Source organism: Schistocerca serialis, chromosome 2 (genome assembly GCF_023864345.2).
Source record: "Schistocerca serialis cubense isolate TAMUIC-IGC-003099 chromosome 2, iqSchSeri2.2, whole genome shotgun sequence".
In the NCBI taxonomy this organism is placed as follows: Eukaryota; Metazoa; Arthropoda; class Insecta; order Orthoptera; family Acrididae; genus Schistocerca; species Schistocerca serialis.
In genome coordinates, this window is record NC_064639.1 from 397,806,970 (window position 1) to 397,826,976 (window position 20,007).

General features: G+C 44.1%; 1 protein-coding gene across 4 annotated transcripts in view; it reads left to right on the forward strand.

Annotated features, from left to right (window-relative positions):
- LOC126457219 (endonuclease/exonuclease/phosphatase family domain-containing protein 1-like) overlaps window positions 1-20,007 on the forward strand; it is a 130,486-nt gene that overhangs the window by 58,474 nt on the left and 52,005 nt on the right. For all 4 annotated transcript variants that reach the window (XM_050093344.1, XM_050093342.1, XM_050093343.1 and 1 more), the window contains exon 7: window positions 825-1,071. In XM_050093344.1, the coding sequence (XP_049949301.1) occupies window positions 825-1,071 (247 nt within the window). The remainder of the gene's footprint in view (window positions 1-824; window positions 1,072-20,007) is intronic.

Below are 20,007 nucleotides of genomic sequence, written 5' to 3' on the forward strand. Positions count from 1 at the left end.
ACTTGACATTAGTCTGCTATTTGTTTGAACTTGAGCAACAGTTCCTTGTGTGTTCATCGTTTGAAGCAAATAGTTCTAGTTTCTACCTCAGAAATGATTTAACCTCCTCCTTATCCATTTTACTGAACATATAACATTTCTAGCTCTTTGTACCCAGGAGTCCACTGCTGCTACAAAAAAATTGTTACAGTGTGTTTTACACTGTAGAATGGAAGAATCATTTTGTACCTTTAGTATTTTCATGGTTGAATGATTGATTGCAGCACATTTCACTAGGTCCCATCAGCTTCAGTTTAGTGTGTGTAATTATTGTTCAGTGAAAGGTCAAAAGCAACACACATTGTTTTCCATTGTGCATAGCAAAACTTTTTACAGTAAATGTTCTTAAAAGACAGGGCTGGCTGTGGGTAACTAAAACAAAGAAAAACACTCTAGTGTGGATGGAGCTAATATTATTTGTAAACATGCATTGTATATTTCATCAAAAAGTAGAAAGCATCAAAAATGAAAATAAAGAGCTTTTATTGTCAAACAGGAAAGTAAATGATTGAGTGTAATGCCACATGGAGGTTACGGAAATCGAGTAATTCCTCTTGAGGTTTCCAAGTGTGTGATCATAGAAGTAGATGAAGAAGAGGGAGAATATTTATATAATATGAAGAAGCAAAGTAAAATCCTTGGCCATATTCCTGACAATGGCTCAAAAAATGGAGAAATTTCACACAGCAGATCAGTTTAGTTGTATTCGAGTATCACAGTCACAGTCTGCAAGTTGAAGAAACCCATTTATGTAATAATAAAATGTAATTTCCCTTTTCTTTCAGGTCACAAAAGAAAACCGCAAACATCACTAAAATATGGCACTTCAAATGGATTCCTGGCTATTGGAGATATTTTTGAGATGCTTTCAGCATCAACTCCACGACCTATAGTTGAAGAAGATTTCCAGTATGAACGTAATGGTAAACCAGCAATAAGAATAGCATCATGGAATCTTCAGTGCCTCACAGTGGAAAAAATAGAGAATCCTGGAGTGAAAGAGATATTTTGCCGAACAATACTGGAAAACAAGTAATTACATTTCATTGAATTTTAAGTCTTTGGATTTGATGCAACTACCTGACTTATTTTGTTGTGTGTTAGGTGTTTTAAAAGCCTATTCATGTCATATGTCATTCACTGGCTTCTGTAAAAGTCATAAAAATTTTAGTGTACAGCAAAAAGTTCCTAGCTCTTTCAGTTTCTCTATTTTGTAGCTCATTACTGTGTTGACAAGTGTGTCTCGGTGTCATATATTGTTCAATAGCAATATAGCCTATTGTAAGGCGTGTCCTTGTAAACATAATTACATTTTACAATGGGTTGGTTAGAAATCAAGTTAAAAACAAAATCCTCAAAGTTTGAAGCAGAAAATATTCTTTCCCAAGGTAGATGAACAAGTAGAGAGGGAAGTAAGACAGAATGGTTGAACAAATTTCTCTTATATTGAGTGAATTGTTTTGGTTCTACATGATGATTATCACATATGTCTGTCCTGTTAAACTAGTGCATTAGACATATAAAACTTGTAGCCAAGATGAACATAGTTGAAAGATATAAAACACAATGAAAACTGTTCTTAAACATATCATCATAACATTTTATTATGTTTTATGGCTTTCGACAGTGTCTGTCTTGGACGCAGTTTTTTTATATTTTATATTCTAGTTTAGTGAGACTGACATATCTAATCATGAGCATGTGGATCAAAATCAATTGTACAATAAAAGAGAAATTTATGCTGTCAGAAGCTGTTTGAAATTATACAGTTTTCAGTATATTTCCCTTTCTCTGAGTCAGTTGTGAACTTGCATAAGCTCGACAAAATAGTCAATATATGCAAAAACTGTCTACCCTTCCCAAAACCTTAACTGGAATATTAAACTAGCCTTTGTTGTATTTGACCTCTGTAATAGTTGAAGTAAAATTGTTGGCTTTTTTCCTAAAGATTGTGCGTAAAGCTAGTCCAAAAAATGTTTCCACATTCAGGCTTCCCTGTGAATGATGAAATCTGCTCAATTGCCAAGGCATTGTAGTCAAAATCATTAGAGCCTGCAACTTTTCAATTACAGCAAGTGTAGTTTTCCGAAGACACACAATACTAAGATTTTGTTACTGAGGCAAGATAAGTAAAAGTTGCAGCCAGAACATGCTCCGTGCTTTCATGTGCAATGTGATACGTTTTCTGTTAATGAGACATCAAACTCACAGCTACTTGTGTGAACATGTATGAACAGATTAAGACCTTGTGAAGAACTCTTCAGGAAACAAACAGTCCTCAGAAATATGACGTCCTTCATTCAGTAAAACAGCAAAAAGATAGGAGGAAATGGAGCTGTTGAAGGATTGGACAAAACATTCATCTAAGGCTCTAGCTCTAGGATCAGTAAGCAAGAGAGGAGATAGTTGACCCTGAGAAGACTCCTCCGAAAATCTCCATCTGAATGTATGGAGATTCTTGTTCCATTTAAGATATAGAATTCCCAAACATACTGGTCACCATACAGTCATCGGCTTTGAAGTAGCCAGTAATGTTGCTGCTAGTTTTGGTAACATGCATAATGTGTCAAAAAGATTAATTTATGTATTAAAATCACTACTCATTTGGTGCTCCTCCTGCATTCTGTGCCTGCCCCAATCATACTCGTATTTCACTATGTGTCATTGATGCCATTTGCTCTCATGACCAACTGTCTTTCGTTTTACAAAAAGTAGTGCATGACTCCATGTTGTTATTTGAACAGGCCTACTTGCTTCACATGAAGGAGTACAAATTTTCTTTATTCTAATCTTTGTCAAATTTTATTTGCATGTCACAGTTCATCTTTACTGATTAAGTAGAAGTTGCTTTGAAATGTATATCAGGGTATGTCTTGGATTTGGATAAGGAAGAAGCTAAGAGATTATATGACGGCTGTCTGTAATTAATATCTTCAGTGGCTTCAGTATTCAGTAGTATGGTGAATCCCTGCAGCATGCCTTTGCATCACACACAGCTCGCTCAGAAAAATTACCCTGTGTTTAAGTTAGAAATTTTCATCACTCTTGTTTGTAATTAGAATAATATGTCAGGTGAGAACAAGAGCATTTTATCCTTTCTGTCTAGTCACCTAAGAAGTGCAAAGTAGTGCTGGAGATTTGCCAAATATTATTTCTTTCTCTTTAAAAATTAAATGACATTCGAAGCCATATTGTTTCTTTGCTTGTCTCCTTTTATGTCTGAACTGCAACTGGTCACATCGTTGTAGGTTAGTTGGACCTCTGGCTGGCTAGTGCTGTCCAAGTTTAATGCACCGGTAAAGCTGTTGTCCCAGATTATCACTCAGTTTTTGTGCTTGTAACTCAGCATAAAACAAATCCTTATGATCACACTTGACTGAACTGGTCACAGCTTTGCTTCTGCTCCACATGAAACAAAATCCAATGAGATTCAAGCAATCACGGAAGAATGCATGGCATACTGTTTATGTCAGGTTTATTATTATGTTGAACAGAGTATAGTTGGGATAATAATATGTAATAAGTTGATACTATAGAAAATATTGATCTAAAATTAATCACTTGTCTCCCTACAGTAAACAATGTTAGCTCAATATTATTTGCACATTGTCAAGGATTGTATGAGTCACTAACATGATTCTGAATGTAGAAAGTAAAGTACTCCAGACAAGTAAGAGTGTCAAAATACAATGGAACAGAGCAAACTATTGTTCATGTTGAGATACATTTCATATTGAAATAGTGTATTTTCCTGTCATATATTGAAGAATGATGCCTCTTGTCATTACCAAATACTAACATCTTTTTTGATTGCATCGTCATCTTGGAATTCCTTACCAGCAGGGAAAAGTTATAAGATCAGGTAAGATTGGGCCTGTAAACTGATTGAGGAAAAGTTTCCTCAATGGATGTCTGCAATGAGCTGTTATGTTCAGCCATTGGGTGGTGATTGAGTATTGCCATAGATGACATCAGCAGCATATCTCAACATGCAGCATTGCTCATTATGGCCTGTACTCTGCCATTTGTATTACATTGTAATATCACTTGATGGTTGCATTGCTCAAAACAGTCCATCAGCATACTTTCTCTGCTCCAGAACACCACTGTCAGGAGCATTTTAGTGGATGGAACTGGTTTGGGTTTCATCCTATATGACGAGATGTGTGCCTCCACTTTCCAAACTCTTGTTTTGCCTTAGGAATCTCCTGTGAAACCCTTCTTGTATCTAGTCACAATACGGTTGAAAAGAACAACCTACCTTCTTATGGTATATAGTATTAGCCATACCTTTTTAATTTGTCACGTTGTTATATATGCATTGCGTAGTCAGCATTCCATAGTCTGCAGTTATGACAGCCAATGCATGAATGCTTGGATGAAAATCTCCTTATTTTGAATTTAATGAATTGTGTGTTGACTTGACAGTGGCTTCAAGACTGAAGCTAGATGTCTGATAAAGACTAAATTCATTACACTGCTTTTGATGCTTCCACTGTGACCTTATTGTGAAGATTCACTTTACCTGAAATAATTTTTATTTTTTTACCACCACCACCACCACTACTACTACTACTACTACTACTACTACTCTGCTGCTTCTGCTACTATAATATTGATGATGATGATGTTAATAATAATAATAATAATAATAGTGATGATGATGCTCATGATCATGATATTAATAATGATATTGATGGTTAAAATATGGGTGTACAAATGCTATTTCTAACATAACAAGTTTTGAAGCACGGAATTTAGTTAGACCGCAGCAGCTAAAAGCTGAAATGAGGATGATCTGGTTGGAAAGAATGATGTAATGGAGTGCCATTACAAAAAAAATAGACATTATTGTTGATTATTGTTGCTTCAGTAAGTATGTCATTAACTGTCTTTTGAAGCTGGAGGTGTTACTGAATTCCCTAATATGAGGGCGGTCACTCCAGAGTTGGGTACCTGCTGTTGAAAAGGACTTCAAAAAATGGCAGAGTAATGGAGTGGGACAGAGAGGATTTTGCTCTGATGAAACGAATATTTATACTGTGTTGTTCAGTCAAGAGCTAAAAAAAAAAAAAAAAAAGAGAGAGATGAGGGACACATTATGTTGCTAAGACAGTAGAGAAGATGGAATGTTGTATTAGTCTGTTGGTCAGTTTTGGAATAACTGTGCTGGGGGGCAGCCCAACAGCTACCACAAATCGACGTGAAATTTACATAATGAGAGATAATTACTACTTGCAGTATTGGAATTAAAGCATGGATTCTTGTTAAAACTAAATTGGTGCTATGAACAGTCTTCCTTCTAGCGCAAGAAAAATACGATGTGCAAATATTGCAATAAAAAAAAGAAGAATAATGTATATAGGATAATTTTTCTTACTGTGTCCATGGAGATTTTTAGAATGTCCAATTTTGCAGCAAATTTGATGCTTAACAAAAAGTCAATTGTTCGATTATTACACGTACATATTTAATAGAAGTCACTATTAGGTAACACTGATATTAGTTTACCTCAGATTTTCTGTGGTTGCTGATCATACAGTTCATCCACTAAATCTTTATGATTAGCACATATATATTTTAACATGCCTTGCAGGATGGAAGAAATTACTGCCTCTTCTTATGATTGCAAGTAAAAGTCATGCTTATGGATGAATATAGCATTTACCACACACACTGCTGATGCTCGAGTATAAATTACTCGTCCTTTCTGTGTGAGATCTTAAACATAAGTCCTTTCTAGTGAGATTGAAACAAGACAAAGATAATTTTAAAAGCCATCTTTGCCATCTTCTGTGGCAATGTACAAATTTCTTATTATTGGGTATTACACAATGTATGGAATTTCCTGCACTTGCCTGCCCATAGATAGGATTGTTGTGCATAAGGTGGTGAAATATGATCAAAGTTGAACACCACAGATACACTGAATGGAAGCATTAAGCACCAGTTACAGGCATTCTGTGTTCTTTCCTGAGAATGACTTGCAGGATAACATTGTTGTAATGAACAATTGAAGAGGACCAGAAATGATTGACTGAAGTGGTCCAATGAGGCCGTAAAAGCAGAAGAAGAAGAACAATTGAAAGTATAAGTGCTTGTACAAATATATTTCTCAGGTTGAAAGGAAAGAGCTGTTTATATTGTTGTAGAGTATTTCAAATTGCACCTGTGTACTCTGCCCAATTTATCTTTTCATCTCTTATTATTCCTAGGCCCTTTGCCGAGGGGCAGAAGTTGATACCTGTACCATTTAAGGTTAACTATGTTAGATATTTGCTATATATTGGGCTTATGAGCCTAGAATGACAAAAAAGACCTGCTTGTGTTTCAGATGAGTTGAGCTTTAATACTATATTCTGTGCTCAACTTGGTAGTGTACACAGGTTAGTACTGAAATTCCCAGTGGCTGTCTTAAAGTTTATTGGTTTTGTGTCTCTTCATCATTGACATAATCAGAACAGATTCACTATTGATTTCATAAACTCTATGGTGAATGTGACTGTTTGGTAGATAATAATAATTCAAACCCTGTTCAACAGCATAGTCCATGAGGTAGACAGCTTGGTTTTGTTTGACAATACTGCAACTCACCTTTGAGTGTGTATATTACCACCTCTGTTAACAGCAATATCTCTCTTTTGCTAATTGTATTCACTACTCTAGATGGTTTCTACTCAAGTGCCTGTCTGTGGGCAGCCAAGCACCCGTAGGTAGCAGTGGCCAGGAGTGGGCAAACAGCTGATAAGCAGGCAGTCAGGTCAGACGGTCAGGCTATAGTGCATGCATTGCCCTGGCTGATATCAGGCAGCAGCCAGCCGAGACTGAAGCAGCAACAGGGAAGTAACGAATTGTGTGACATTTTATAAGTTCCTAACCAGGGGCATACTGTATAGTTTTATCTGTTCCATTTGGCAGTTAATTTGTTGAACTTCTGCGTGTTAATTTGTTATTTAATAGACACAGTTCTCAGGTTTTCATTTGTGTCAGAAAGAAAACCAATTTTATGATGTATTACAAGTACATAATAAGGAGCGAATTATTTTGTTTCACCTGAGTGCTTTGGTGGTTCAGTTTTTGAATCTCTGCATATTAATTTAATTTATCGGACACAGTTCTTGCATTTTCCTCTTGTGTCTACAGTAGACCTCCTTAGTCTGTGTTGATTGGCATTATTTGTCTGTGTAGTGTAGTTTCCAACAATCTTTAGTATGGATAGGGACTGTGATTGCTGTGTGCGGATGCAGGCCGAGTTAGTGACACTTCACTCTCAGCTCCAGGCTACGATGTCTTCAGTTACACCTCTTGAAACTGCAGTGGATGGGCATCACTGTTGTGGGCCAGCCATGTGGATCCAAGGATGTCCAGCACATCTGACTCCACCGAACGATGGGCACCAGTGGCCAGCCCAGTTACTGCTCGCACTGACCCCTGGTCAAGTGGGAGGTCACATCGGGGCGTGGCAGGCGGTGAGAGATTTCCAAGGGGACCACACGTAAGGCCTCCCCAGTTAGTGTGACAAACAGGTTCCCGCTGCTGTCTGTGGCTGATATTGTCCCTCAGCCAGATACAGTCACTTGTCATGTTTCAGAGGAAACCTCTCAGCCTGCAAGATCCGGGCAATCAAAGAGAGTGGGATTATTGTAGTTGAGAGCTCCAGTGTTAGGTGTGTTATGGGGCCGCTTAGGGACATGGCTGCAAAGGAGGAGAAGAAAGTCATTGTGCACTCAATGTGCATGCTGAGTGCCTTCCAAATGCCATGAAGAGCACAGGGTGCAGCCAACTGCAGGTGGTGGCTCACGTTGGTACCAATGAGGTGTGTCACTTTGCATCGGAAGAGATTCTCTCTGGTTTCGAGCGGCTGACAGAAGTGGTAAAAGCTGCCAATCTTGCTTGCAAGATGAAAGCAGAGCTCTCCGTTTGCATCATAGTTGACAGGACTGATTGCGGACCTCTGGTACAGAGCCAAGTGGAGAATCTGAATCAGAGGCTAAGACGGTTCTGTGACTGTGTAGGCTGCAGATTCCTCGGCTTGTGCCATAGGGTGGTTGGGTTTCAGGTTCCACTCAATAGTCAGGAATTGCCTACACACAGAAGGCGGCTGCATGGGTAGCAGGGGCTGTGTGGTTAGGAGTGGACAATCGTCTAGGTTACAGGGTTTCAGGGAAATACAAAAAGGGCTTCAGTCTCGAATGGTGCAGGTAGAACGGAGGAATTATTGGTTTAACAGTTGTATATTGTTGTAGGTCCAAGTGCAAATAGAAAGCATTGATGCTTAAATCGTTATAGGCACTGAAAGCTGGCTAAGGCCAGAGATAAGTTCAGCCAAAATTTTTGTGTAGAACATAATGGTATTTAGAAAGGACAGGCTAAACACTGTTGGCAGTGACGTTTTTGTCACCATTAGTACTAGTTTATGTTGTAGCAAAATTGAAATAGATAGTTCTTGTGAGTTAGTGTGGGTAGAAGTCATTTTGGCAACTCGGATAAAATAATAATTGGATCCTTTTACCGACCCCCCTACTCAGATGATACAATTGCTGAAAGGCTTAAAGAAAACTTGAGTTTCATTTTAAACATATACCCAACTCATACAGTTAAAGTTCTGTGGTGACTAATTTACCCTCAGTATGTTGCCAAAAATACAAGTTTAAACCTGGAGGTACACATTAATCATCATCCAAAATTGTGCTAAACGCATTCTCTGAAAATTATTTCGACCAGTTAGTTCACGAGCCCACACAAATAATAAACGATTGTGAAGACACACTTGACCTCTTAGCAACAAATAATCCAGAGCTGATGATGAGCATCAAAACAGATACAGGGATTAGTGAACACAGGGTTGTCATAGTGAGATTAAATATTGTAACCCCAGATCCCCAAAAATAAATCAAAAATATACCTATTCAAAAAAAGCACATAAAAGTTCACTTGATGCCTTCCTGAGAGACAATCTCCACTGCTTTCAGATTAACAGTGTATGTTTAGACCAGATGTGGCCTGGATTCAAATAAATAGTGTTGACAGCAATCAAGAGATTTATAACAAATAAATTAACAAATGACGGAGCTAACTTGGTACACAAACCGGTGCAGAACACGGTTGCCAAAGCAACGAAAAAAGCATGTGAAATTTAAATGAACACAAAATCTTCAATATTGGTGATCTTTTACAGAAGCTCAAAATTTAGCGCATATTTCAATGTGAGATGCTTATAATAGTTACCCCCAACAAAACTTCGTCTTGAAACCTGGCAGAATATCCAAAAAGAGTCTGATCGTATGTAAAATATGCTATTGGCAAGACACAGTCAATACTTTCTCTGTGTGATAGCAATGGAAATGCTATTGACAACAGTTGTGGTAGAGTTACTAAACACAGCCTCCAAAAATTCCTTCACCAGAGAAGATGAAGTAAATATTCCAGAATTCAAATGAAGAAGAGCTGCCAACATGAATAACTTAGAAGTAGATATCCTTGTAATAGTGAAGCAACTTAAATCTCTTAATAAAAGTAATTATTCTGGTCCAGACTGTATACCAATTAGGTTCCTTTCAGAGTATGCTGATGCGCTAGCTCCATACTTATCATATACAGCCACTCGCTCGATCAAAGATCCATACCAAAGACTGGAAGGTTGCACAGGTCATGCCAATATTCAAGAAATGTAGTAACAGTAAGCCACTAAATTACATGCCCATATCATTAATGTCAGTATGCAGTAGGATTTTGGGACGCATATTGCATTCAAACATTATGAACTACCTTGGAGAGAGTGGTCTGTTGACACAAAGTCAACATGGATCTAGAAAACATTGTTCTTGTGAAACACAACTAGCTCTTTACTCACACAAAGTGTCGAGTGCTATTTACAATAGATTTTAAATAGATTGCATAGTTCTAGATTTCCAGAAGGCTTTTGATACTGTACCACACAAGCGGCTTGTAGTGAAATCGTGTGCTTATGGAATATCGTCTCACTTATGTGACTGGATTTGTCATTTCCTGTCAGAGCAATCACAGTTCATAGTAATTGATGGAAAGTCACCGAGTAAAACAGAAGTGATTTCTGGCTTCCCCAAGGTACTGTTATAGGCCGTCTGCTGTTCCTTGTCTATATAAATGATTTAGGAGACAATCTGAGCAGTCATCTTAGATTGTTTTCAGATGATGCTGTCGTTTATCATCTGGTAAAGTCATCAGAAGATCAAATCAAATTGGAAAATGATTTGGAAGAGGCATCTGTATGGTAAAAAATTGGCAATTGATCCTAAATAATGAAAAGATCATCCACATGAGCGCTAAAAGGAATATGTTAAACTTCAGTTACACGATAAATCAGTCAAACGTAAAGGCTGAAAATTCAACTGAACATCCAGTAATTATAATTATCGACAACTTAAATTGGAAAAAACACACAGAAAATGTTTTGGGGAAGGCAAACTGAAGACTGTGTTTTATTGGCAGAAAACTTAGAAAATGTAACAGATCTACTAAAGAGACTGCCTGCACTATGCTTATCCATTCTCTTTTGGAGTACTGCTGCATGATCTGGGATTCTTACGAGGACTAATTGAGTACATTGACAAAGTTCAAAGAAGAGCAGCATGTTTGGTATTATCCCGAAATAGGGGTGAGCATGCCACTTACATGATACAGAATTTGGGATAGACATCATTATAAGAAAGGCGTTTTTCGTTGTGGTGGAATCTTCTCATGTAATTTCAACCATCAACTTTTCCTCTGAATACAAGAATACTTTGTTGACACTGATGTGCATAGGGAGAAATGATCATCATACAAAATAAAGAAAATCAGAGCTGTCATGGAAAGATATAGGTGTTCGTTTTTTTGTATTCCCACACTGTTCAAGACTGGAATAATAGAGAAGTATTGTTAAGGTGTTTGATGAACCCTGCTGTACCAGGCACTTAAGTGAGATATGCACAATATTCATGTAGATGTAGATATAGATGTAGATCCCACTGACAGGCTAAGTCGCTCATGCATGTGCAGAATGCACACAATAGGGTAACCTGGCAGGTAGCCTATACTACCTTCACCTGACTGTGTGCGTGCCGATGGGTGCTTGTGGACAACATATGTACTCCTCAAGTCACTGTATGGTGCATTGCGAGGGGTATAATGTACCACTACTAGTCATTTTCTTTCCTGTTCCACTTGCAAACAGAGCGAGGGTAAGGCAGCTAGGTGCAGTAGGGAGGTTAGACAGAGGATGGCAGGGGGGGGGGGGGGGGGCATTAGTGGAAAAGGAGAGTTGGAATAGGGGACTTGTGTAGTGCTGGAATGGGAACAGAGGTGGGGCTAGGGGGTAAGGACACATACTAATGAAGGTTGAGGCCAGAAGGGTTACAGGAATTTAGGATATATTGCAGGGAGAGTTCCCACCTATGTGATTCAGAAAAGCTGGTCTCGATGGGAGGATCCAGATGGCACAGCCTGTGAAGCAGTCATTAAGATGAAGACTGTCATGTTGGGCAGCGTGCTCGGCAATGGGGTGATCCAGCCATTTCTTGGCCACAGTTTGTCGGTGGCCATTCATGCAGAGAGACAACTTGTTAGTTGTCGTGTCCACATAGAATGCGGCACAGTGTTTGCAGCTTAGCTTGTAGATCACATGACTGGTTTCACAGGTAGCCCTGCCTTTGTTGAGGGTAGGTGATGCTTGTGACTAGAATGGAGTAGAGGAGATGGTGGTGGGATGATATATGGGACAGGTCTCACATCTAGGTCTATGAGGCAAGTGTGTGGCAAGGGCGTTGGAAGCAGGGGTGGAGTAATGATGGACAAGGATATTGGAGTAGGGATGAAGAAGGATATTGTTTATGTCCAGTGGGCAGTGGAATACCACTGTGGGAGAGGAGGGATGGGTACTGGGTAAGACATTCCTCATTTCAGGACACAGAGAGAGGTAGTTGAAACCCTGGTGGAGGATGTGATTCAGTTGCTCCAGTACTGGGTGGTATTGAGTCACGAAGGGAATGCACCTCTGTGGCTGGATGGTGGAACTTTGGGAGGTGGTGGGTGGCGATAAAGATAAGGCACAGAAGATCTGCTTTTGTACAAGGTTGGGAGGGTAATTACAGTCTGTGAAGGCCTCAAGGAGATCCTCAGTGTATTTCGAGAGGGACCGCTCGTCACTATAGATGTGACAGCGATGGGTGACTAGGCTGTATGGAAGAGACTTCTTGGTTTGGAATGGGTGGCAGCTGTTGAAGTGGAGGTATAGTTTGGTTGGTAGGTTTGATGTGTGTGGAGGTGCTGGCGTAGCCATCTTTTGAGGTGGACGTCAACATCAAGGAAGGTGGCTTGTTGGGTTAGGTAGGACCAGGTGAAGCAAATGGGGGAGAAGGTGTTGAAGTTCTGGAAGAATGTGGATAGGGTGTCCTCATCCTCAATCCAGACCATGAAGATGTCATCAATGAAGAATGAGTCTGATGAGGGTTTTAGGAATCTTATTGTTCGGAGGGGGAAAAAATGCAGTTACTGGACTTTAAGCCAAAAATGGATTGTGGTTTACTTTTTTATGCAATACTTTGTCTTCAATTGACAGGTTGTTTCCCTTTCCATGATTGCTCTTTTTGCCCCCTCGTTGCCATCTTCTTCTGTATTATTTCATTTTTTTTATCATAGTAATGTGGTAACAGAAAAACCTGATAGAAGTCTTTAGTATCCCCACAGCAGACCTCCCAATGGAGGCAGATCAATTGGCACTGGTAGAACAGCAGAGTAGTTCAGGAACCTTCCATGGAGGGCGCACATGTCGCGTCATATGGGCAGACCCTCTGAAGTGTTTACTTGCGAGCAGCAGTAAACAGAGCAGGCAGTGCTCCTGCAGAGTTAGACTGCTGCGGACATAGTCTAGAGCTCGTGTTGAGAGTTGTCGCTGTGCATGGTCATTAGACACCCATGACAGCCCTTACTTCAATTTGCACGGCAAGTTAGTCCCATTCATGGGGTTCTGTTCCCTGTTTGTTGCCAAGCCACCTTCAGCATAAAGTACCATGCCAACCACGTTGAGTAGCAGCATTCTCACACTTTCTGCAGATAGTAAAGTGATAACAAAGGACATTCTTACATGTGTGCTGCTCTTCTTTTTTTCCATGGTGTTCACTTTGGTCAACCATGGACCTGGCAGTTCAACAAAGCTGACAGGAACAGTGATGCCTACAGGAGAACCAGCAGTAGTTGCACCAGCAACATCAACAGGAGCAGCTGCAGGTGCTGATAACCCAGAATATGAACTTAATCCACACCCTTGTCTCCCCAGGGAGTCAATTTTCTTCTCCACACCCTGTGTCATTTGCTAGTTTCCATAAGTCTCCAGAAAGTGGGATAATTATCCGTGCTGGTTCTCGCTGCACTGTCTGGTAAGGCATATTGTTGATCTGGTTGATAGGGCTACCGTGTTGTTGACCAGCAGTGTGGGTTTACATGAAGTTTTCCAAATTTTAAAGCCCTCAACTGAGCCCAAGAAGCTATCCTTTGACGAGTTTCGTCAGTTGTTCAGACAGTATTTCGGTCCTCAAACCCATGTGATAGCAGCAGCATGGTTGCATTTTAACAAGCATCGCAATCACTCTGGGCAGTCATACGTGGCCTGGATCACAGATTTGCATGGCCTCTCACACAAGTGTCGTCTTGAGTGTCCGGTGAGCCACCTCTTATGCTGACTTGCTAATTCACGAAGTGATGGGTCAATTCCTGATTACGAGATTCAGATTAGGGCATTGACCTTGTCCGATCCTTCTTTAGCCAACATTGCCTAAAATTCAGAGTCGCATGAGGTTACGGTAGTGGGAAGGAATGCCCTTTCTGATAACTGGCAGGTGGCTCAGCTGGGTGTGTGTGATAAAAAGCACTTGATGCACCATGGGATACCCCAGGCAGCCAAACCTCTAGCGAAGTCAACTTGTGTTACCACCAGTGCCAAGGTGTTGCATCACAGCCTGACCTCACCTGCAATGAGCAAGACATGTTCACACTAGTTGCAGCATCGTAATTCCTATTGGCAGGATTTTTTGAGTCCTCAATGTCATTCGCTTCCCACTCATTGGGTGAGCCAATGGTCCTGCCCTGACTGTCATTTGTCACGTCGCTGTGACTCCCCATGTGTGGAAGCCACATTAGTCAGTGGAAGCATCAGTCAGCCTCATTAGTTGGGATACATACAGTATCTTGGGGTATCCGATGCTGCAATGACTGCTCCGTCAGGTTGTGTCTTACAGTAAACAGTGCATTCCATTCAGAGGGCAATTCTCTACCTCTGTGCATTACAAGAATGTTGAACAGCAACTTAACATTATTAGTGGTCAATTTATCACTGGTGCAAAATATCTCTGGGCTCAATACCTTTCCTGTTTCCAGCTTTCAGATCTTGGACAAGTGCATTTACTGCCTCAGTTTATTCCTTTTCATGATTTGGACTCCTTACTGCAATCCTATAGCCCACTGTTTGAGAGTACCTTGGGCTGGGCAGAAAATTTTGAGGCACGTTTCTCATAAGCCACTGGTGGTCCCAAAATTTTTTACCCCATCACATTCCCTTTGCCATGTGCTACAAGGTAAAAAGCTGAGTTGCAGTGTTGGCAGGATCAGGGTGGTTTCTCCAATTTCAGTGAGTCAGTAGGACACTCCTTTGCTGGTAATTCAGAAACCCAAAGGTGCCGTGTGCCTCTGTGTTGATTTTGAACAGATGGCCAATGCGCAATCTGTCGTGAATTTGTATTGCAATCTGTGGCAGGTGGAGTTGTTGGCAAAGTTGTTGGGGTGGAGTGGGAGGGAGGAGGGAACAATGTTTTTCCCCGCATCAACTTGAGTGATGCTTATTTTCAGTCAGTTTTCTAGTGGTTTCTACTGAATGGCCTTCATTGCAAGTTCTATCCATAGGTGCATTTTTGGGTCATGTGCTTAGTAAAACAAGGCCTTGTTCCCGTTGAGGCCATTATCAACCTACAAGTGCCCACGAATCTGAAGGAGACCCAGTCTTTTTTTGCATAAGATTTGACATTATGCTTAGTTTATTCCCCATGATATGCACATCTGCCAGACTCTTAATCATCTCTGCCAGAAGGACATTGAGTTTGTGTGGCTTGTGGACTGCCAGTGAGCTTTCCAGTCTCTCAAGCAGTGTTTTTACTGTACCCTTTGCCTGGATTCTCTTATGCTCAGTACCCCTTTAAACCTGTCCTGTGATGCATACTAGTATGGCATTGGTCTCATCGGAACCTGGATGGCACCAAATAGCCCGTGCTTACACTTTGAAGACACTTTCTGCTGTGCAATGGAACTATTCACAGGTGGAAAAGGAGGCACTAGCTGTTATTTTCGGGGCCAAAAAGCTCCACGCTTTCCTGTATGAGGTGAGGTACCTCCTCATCACTGATCACAAGCTATTGGTTTCCTTATTTGGTCCTCATTCTGAGTTCCCAGATAGGACTGTCCACTAGTTGCAACAGTAGACCCTCTCTCTCAGCAGCTATTCTTATAGCGTTCATTAGTGCTCCACCACCCACCATGCTTATATTGATGCGCTGGAGTTTGACCAGCAAGAGGCTCTTGTGTTTACCTTGGATGATGGCTTGCAGCAAACCCTGTCAGATTTTCTGTTGACAGCATGAGAGGTCACAACTGCCCCGGTGGTTGATGCACTTTTCCAGAAAATGGCTTCAGTGGTCCAGATGAGTTGCCTGGAGCACGTCTCGTTGGTTGCGTATCCAGTGCGGGAATCCCCCTGCGGGTTCGGGGGTAAGAATAGGCCCGCGGTATTCCTGCCTGTCGTAAGAGGCGACTAAAAGGAGTCTCAAACGTTTCGGCCTTCTGTGATGGTCCCCTCTTGGGTTTGACCTCCTTTTTTCTTCCAAATTTCCGTCGTCAGTGCGTGCCATTTGGGGAAGGACACCTTACGTGGTGTTTTTGTATTGGTCCATCATGCTCCACCATCATGCATGTTACCTATTGTCGTGTGGGGGGGACTACGCCCAACATCTTCTGGGTGGTCTCCTTCTCGCCTTGTGCGCACTCTTCTTCTTAGCGCCTACGACAACTGTGGACCCTTTAAACACCTAAAATCCAGCACGGTAGCCAGTCCGTTGTGGTGGGGTCGTCATGTACCCTCTTGGTGGTAGCCCCCCTGACCACGCAGGGATCGCACTACAGATGCCTGAGCTGTTTCCTCCCCATGCATGCCAAGGAGTATGTGCCCATCTTGTCTGGGGCACGGGGACTCCGGGCAACGGGATATCGGCCAGGTACCCGTTGCTTTGGCTGGGTGGCGCCCTTGGGGAGAGCCCTCGTTCGGAGTAGGTGGCATCTGGGCGGATGTGGCGCAATGAAGCGCAATAAATCACATCAAGCTGGTGGTCGCACGGCCACCAGCGTCTCTAAGCGAGGTAGAGTCGACTTCGATGCTGCGCAGTATGACCCTCAGACGTTCCCCTCGTTGGCTGCGCCATGGGAGGGACGCCGATCTAGTGCCAAGCGGGAGCCTTACGTACCGCAATACCTTGTCTGCAGCAGGACTGATGGTGACTCCTTTCTTCCGACGAAGCCTATGTTTTTTGTGGAACACCTGGAGGATAAGTTTGGGGAAGTGGCGGGGTTGTCAAAAATGAGGAATGGGTCCATCCTCCTCAAGACGTCCTCCCCAGCCCAGTCACGAGCGTTGCTCTTGTGTGATAAGCTGGGTGACGTCCCTGTTACCGTCACTCCCCACAGTAGCTTAAATATGGTCCAGGGGATTATTTACCATCGTGACCTCTTGTTGCAATCCGATGACGAGCTGAGAGCCGACTTAGAACGACGTGGTGTGCATTTTGTCCGTCGTGTCCATCGAGGACCCAAGACAAACAGGGTGGCCACCGGTGCCTTTATCTTGGCCTTTGAGGGTGATGTCTTGCCCGAGAAGGTCAAGGTGATGGTTTACCGTTGCGACGTCAAGCCATACGTGCCTCCCCCGATGCGGTGCTTCCAGTGCTGGAAGTTTGGGCATATGTCCTCCCGTTGCCCATCCAGCGCTACATGTCGAGATTGCGGACGCCCCTCTCATCCTGATTCTCCATGTGCACCTCCGCCTGTATGTGTTAACTGTGGGGAGCACCACTCTCCATGCTCGCCGGATTGCCCCGTTCTTCATAAGGAGCGGAAGATAATGGAATTTAAGACCCTGGACCGGCTTACTTATCGAGAGGCTAAACAGAAATATGAAAGGTTGTATCCTGCTTCCCTTCGAACATCTTATGCTGCAGCCACGTTATCGTCGCCCGCACGAGCGACGGTTGTCGCTTCATCTGTGCCGCCTTCAGTGGGCCCTCGGGGCCATGTATCTCTGTCTGCCCCCCTCGTGCCTGGGGGCAAGCCTTCCTCTCTTGCCCCCTTAGCAGTTGGGGGTAAACCCTCTTCTGTCGCTCCCCCCAAGCTTACTTCGGGAGTGACATCTGCTCCACAACCGGGAGGCTCGATTCCTCCCCCTCCTTCTCCGGCGGCGTTGCCTCCGCCGGTTCCTCTCTCGCGGAAGGGGTCCCTCGGGGCTCTCCCTTCCTCCGTTTCTTCTCCTTCCCAGCCAGATGTCAGCCAGTGGCTGAAGGTTCCGCCACCTGCTGGTCGTAGGGCTTCTGCGTCGTCGTCAGCCTCCGACGCTCCTTCAGAGAAGCTCTCCCAGCCCTCTCACCCTAAGGGCAGACGCGAGAAGAAGGAACGGAATGTGTCCAAGAAGAAGGACGTTCCGGCGGTTTTAGCACCGCCTGCTGTACATAGTCCTGGCTCCGGGGATGAGGTGGAGATCCTCGCCTCTGCCGCGGATCTCGCCCTCACGGAACCCTTGGGGGCCTCTCCTATGGACTCAGCTGACTCTCCCCCAGTGGCGGCGGTTGGCTCTGAAGCGCTGTCTGCCTCTTAGTTGCATTCACGCCCTCCCAGTCCCTTCCTGCTTCCATTCTCCAATGGAACTGCGGCGGTTATTTCCGCCACCTGCCAGAGCTCCGGATGCTTCTGAGTGATTCCCCTGTTCTCTGCATTGCTCTGCAGGAAACTTGGTTTCCTGCACTGCGGACCCCCGCCCTTCGCGGTTATCGGGGATACTATAAGAACCGTGCTGCCTGTCAACGAGCGTCAGGTGGGGTTTGCCTCTTTGTTCACCTCTCTGTCTGTAGCTCGCCAGTACCCCTTCAGACGCCTTTAGAGGCAGTTGCTGCCAGGGTTGAGCTCTCGCCGGCTATTACTGTTTGCTCTGTTTACATTCCTCCGGATGGGGAGCTCCCCCGCCATGCCTTGCCTGCGCTGCTGGCTCAACTCCCGCCACCATTGCTGCTTCTGGGCGATTTCAATGCCCACAATCCTCTATGGGGTGGGACTGTCTCCGATGATCGCGGTCGGGCCGTGGAGCATGTGTTGGCTCAGCTCGACCTTAGCCTCTTGAACACCGGTGCTCCCACGCATTTCAGTGTGGCCCATGGCTCGTTCTCGGCCATCGATCTCTCTATTTGCAGCCCTGGACTTGTCCCATCCCTCCACTGGAGGGTGCATCCTGACCTGTGTGGCAGTGACCATTTTCCCATCTATTTGTCACTGCCACAGTGTCATTCTTCTGGGCGCTTGCCCCGCTGGGCTCTCCATAGGGCTGACTGGCCAGCTTTTACTTCCGCTGTAACCATTGCGTCTCCCCCACAGGGTGACATTGACGAGGTGGTCCGTGTTTTCACCACGTCCATCATTTCGGCGGCCGAGGCTGCCATCCCCCGTTCCTCTGGCCTCCCTCGGCGGAAGGCTGTCCCCTGGTGGTCGCCGGAGATTGCTGAGGCTATTCGCGACCGTAGGCGGGCTCTCCAACGTCATAGGCGGCACCCGTCTTTGGAGACCCTCATCGCCTTTAAGAGGCTCCGTGCCTTCGCCCGTCGTCTTATTGCACGGCGTAAGCAGGAGTGCTGGGAGAGGTACGTCTCCTCCCTGGGCTCCCGTGTCTCGTCCTCGCATGTGTGGTCCCGGATCCGGCGGATTTATGGCTCCCAGACCCCTCTGGGTGTCCCTGGGCTCTCCTTGGACGGCGCTGTCTGCACGGACGCTGCCGCCATTGCTGAACGGCTAGCCGCGCACTTTGCTCAGAGCTCTGCGACTGCATCCTATCCCCTCGCCTTTCGCTCTCTAAAGGAGCGAGCCGAGCGGACGCCGTTCTCCTTCCACACGCGTCGTTCTGAAACATACAATGCTCCTTTCAGCGAGAGGGAATTCCTCGCTGCCCTCGCCGATTGCCCTGATACAGCACCAGGCCCAGACTGCATCCACGCGCAGATGCTGAAGCATCTCTCAAGGGACTGCCAGAGACACATTCTCGCGATATTTAATCGCATTTGGAGCGAAGGCGTGTTCCCGTCGCAATGGCGGGAGGGCGTTATTGTCCCCATCTTGAAACCCGGTGCGGACCCACTGGCGGTGGACAGCTATCGTCCCATTACCCTCACCAACGTTTTGTGCAAATTGCTCGAACGTATGGTGGGGCGGCGTTTGTGTTGGGTCCTTGAGTCGCTCGGTCTCCTCGCTCCATCCCAGGGTGGCTTCCGTCGGGGCCGGTCTGCAGTGGACAATTTGGTGCGGCTGGAATCTGCTGTCCGTACGGCTTTTGCCCGACGTCAGCATCTTGTTGCTGTATTTTTCGATCTGCGGAAGGCGTATGACACCACATGGAGGCATCACATCCTCGCCACGTTGCATGGGTGGGGTCTTCGTGGTCGGCTCCCGGCTTTTCTTCAAAGCTTTTTATTGCGCCGCTCTTTCCGGGTGCAAGTCGGTGCCACCTCTAGTTCCTCTTATATACAGGAAAATGGGGTCCCGCAGGGCTCGGTGTTGAGCGTCTCCTTATTTTTAGTGGCCATTAATGGTCTGGCAGCAGCAGTGGGGTCGTCGGTGTCTCCTTCTTTGTATGCCGACGACTTCTGCATCTCATTTAGCTCC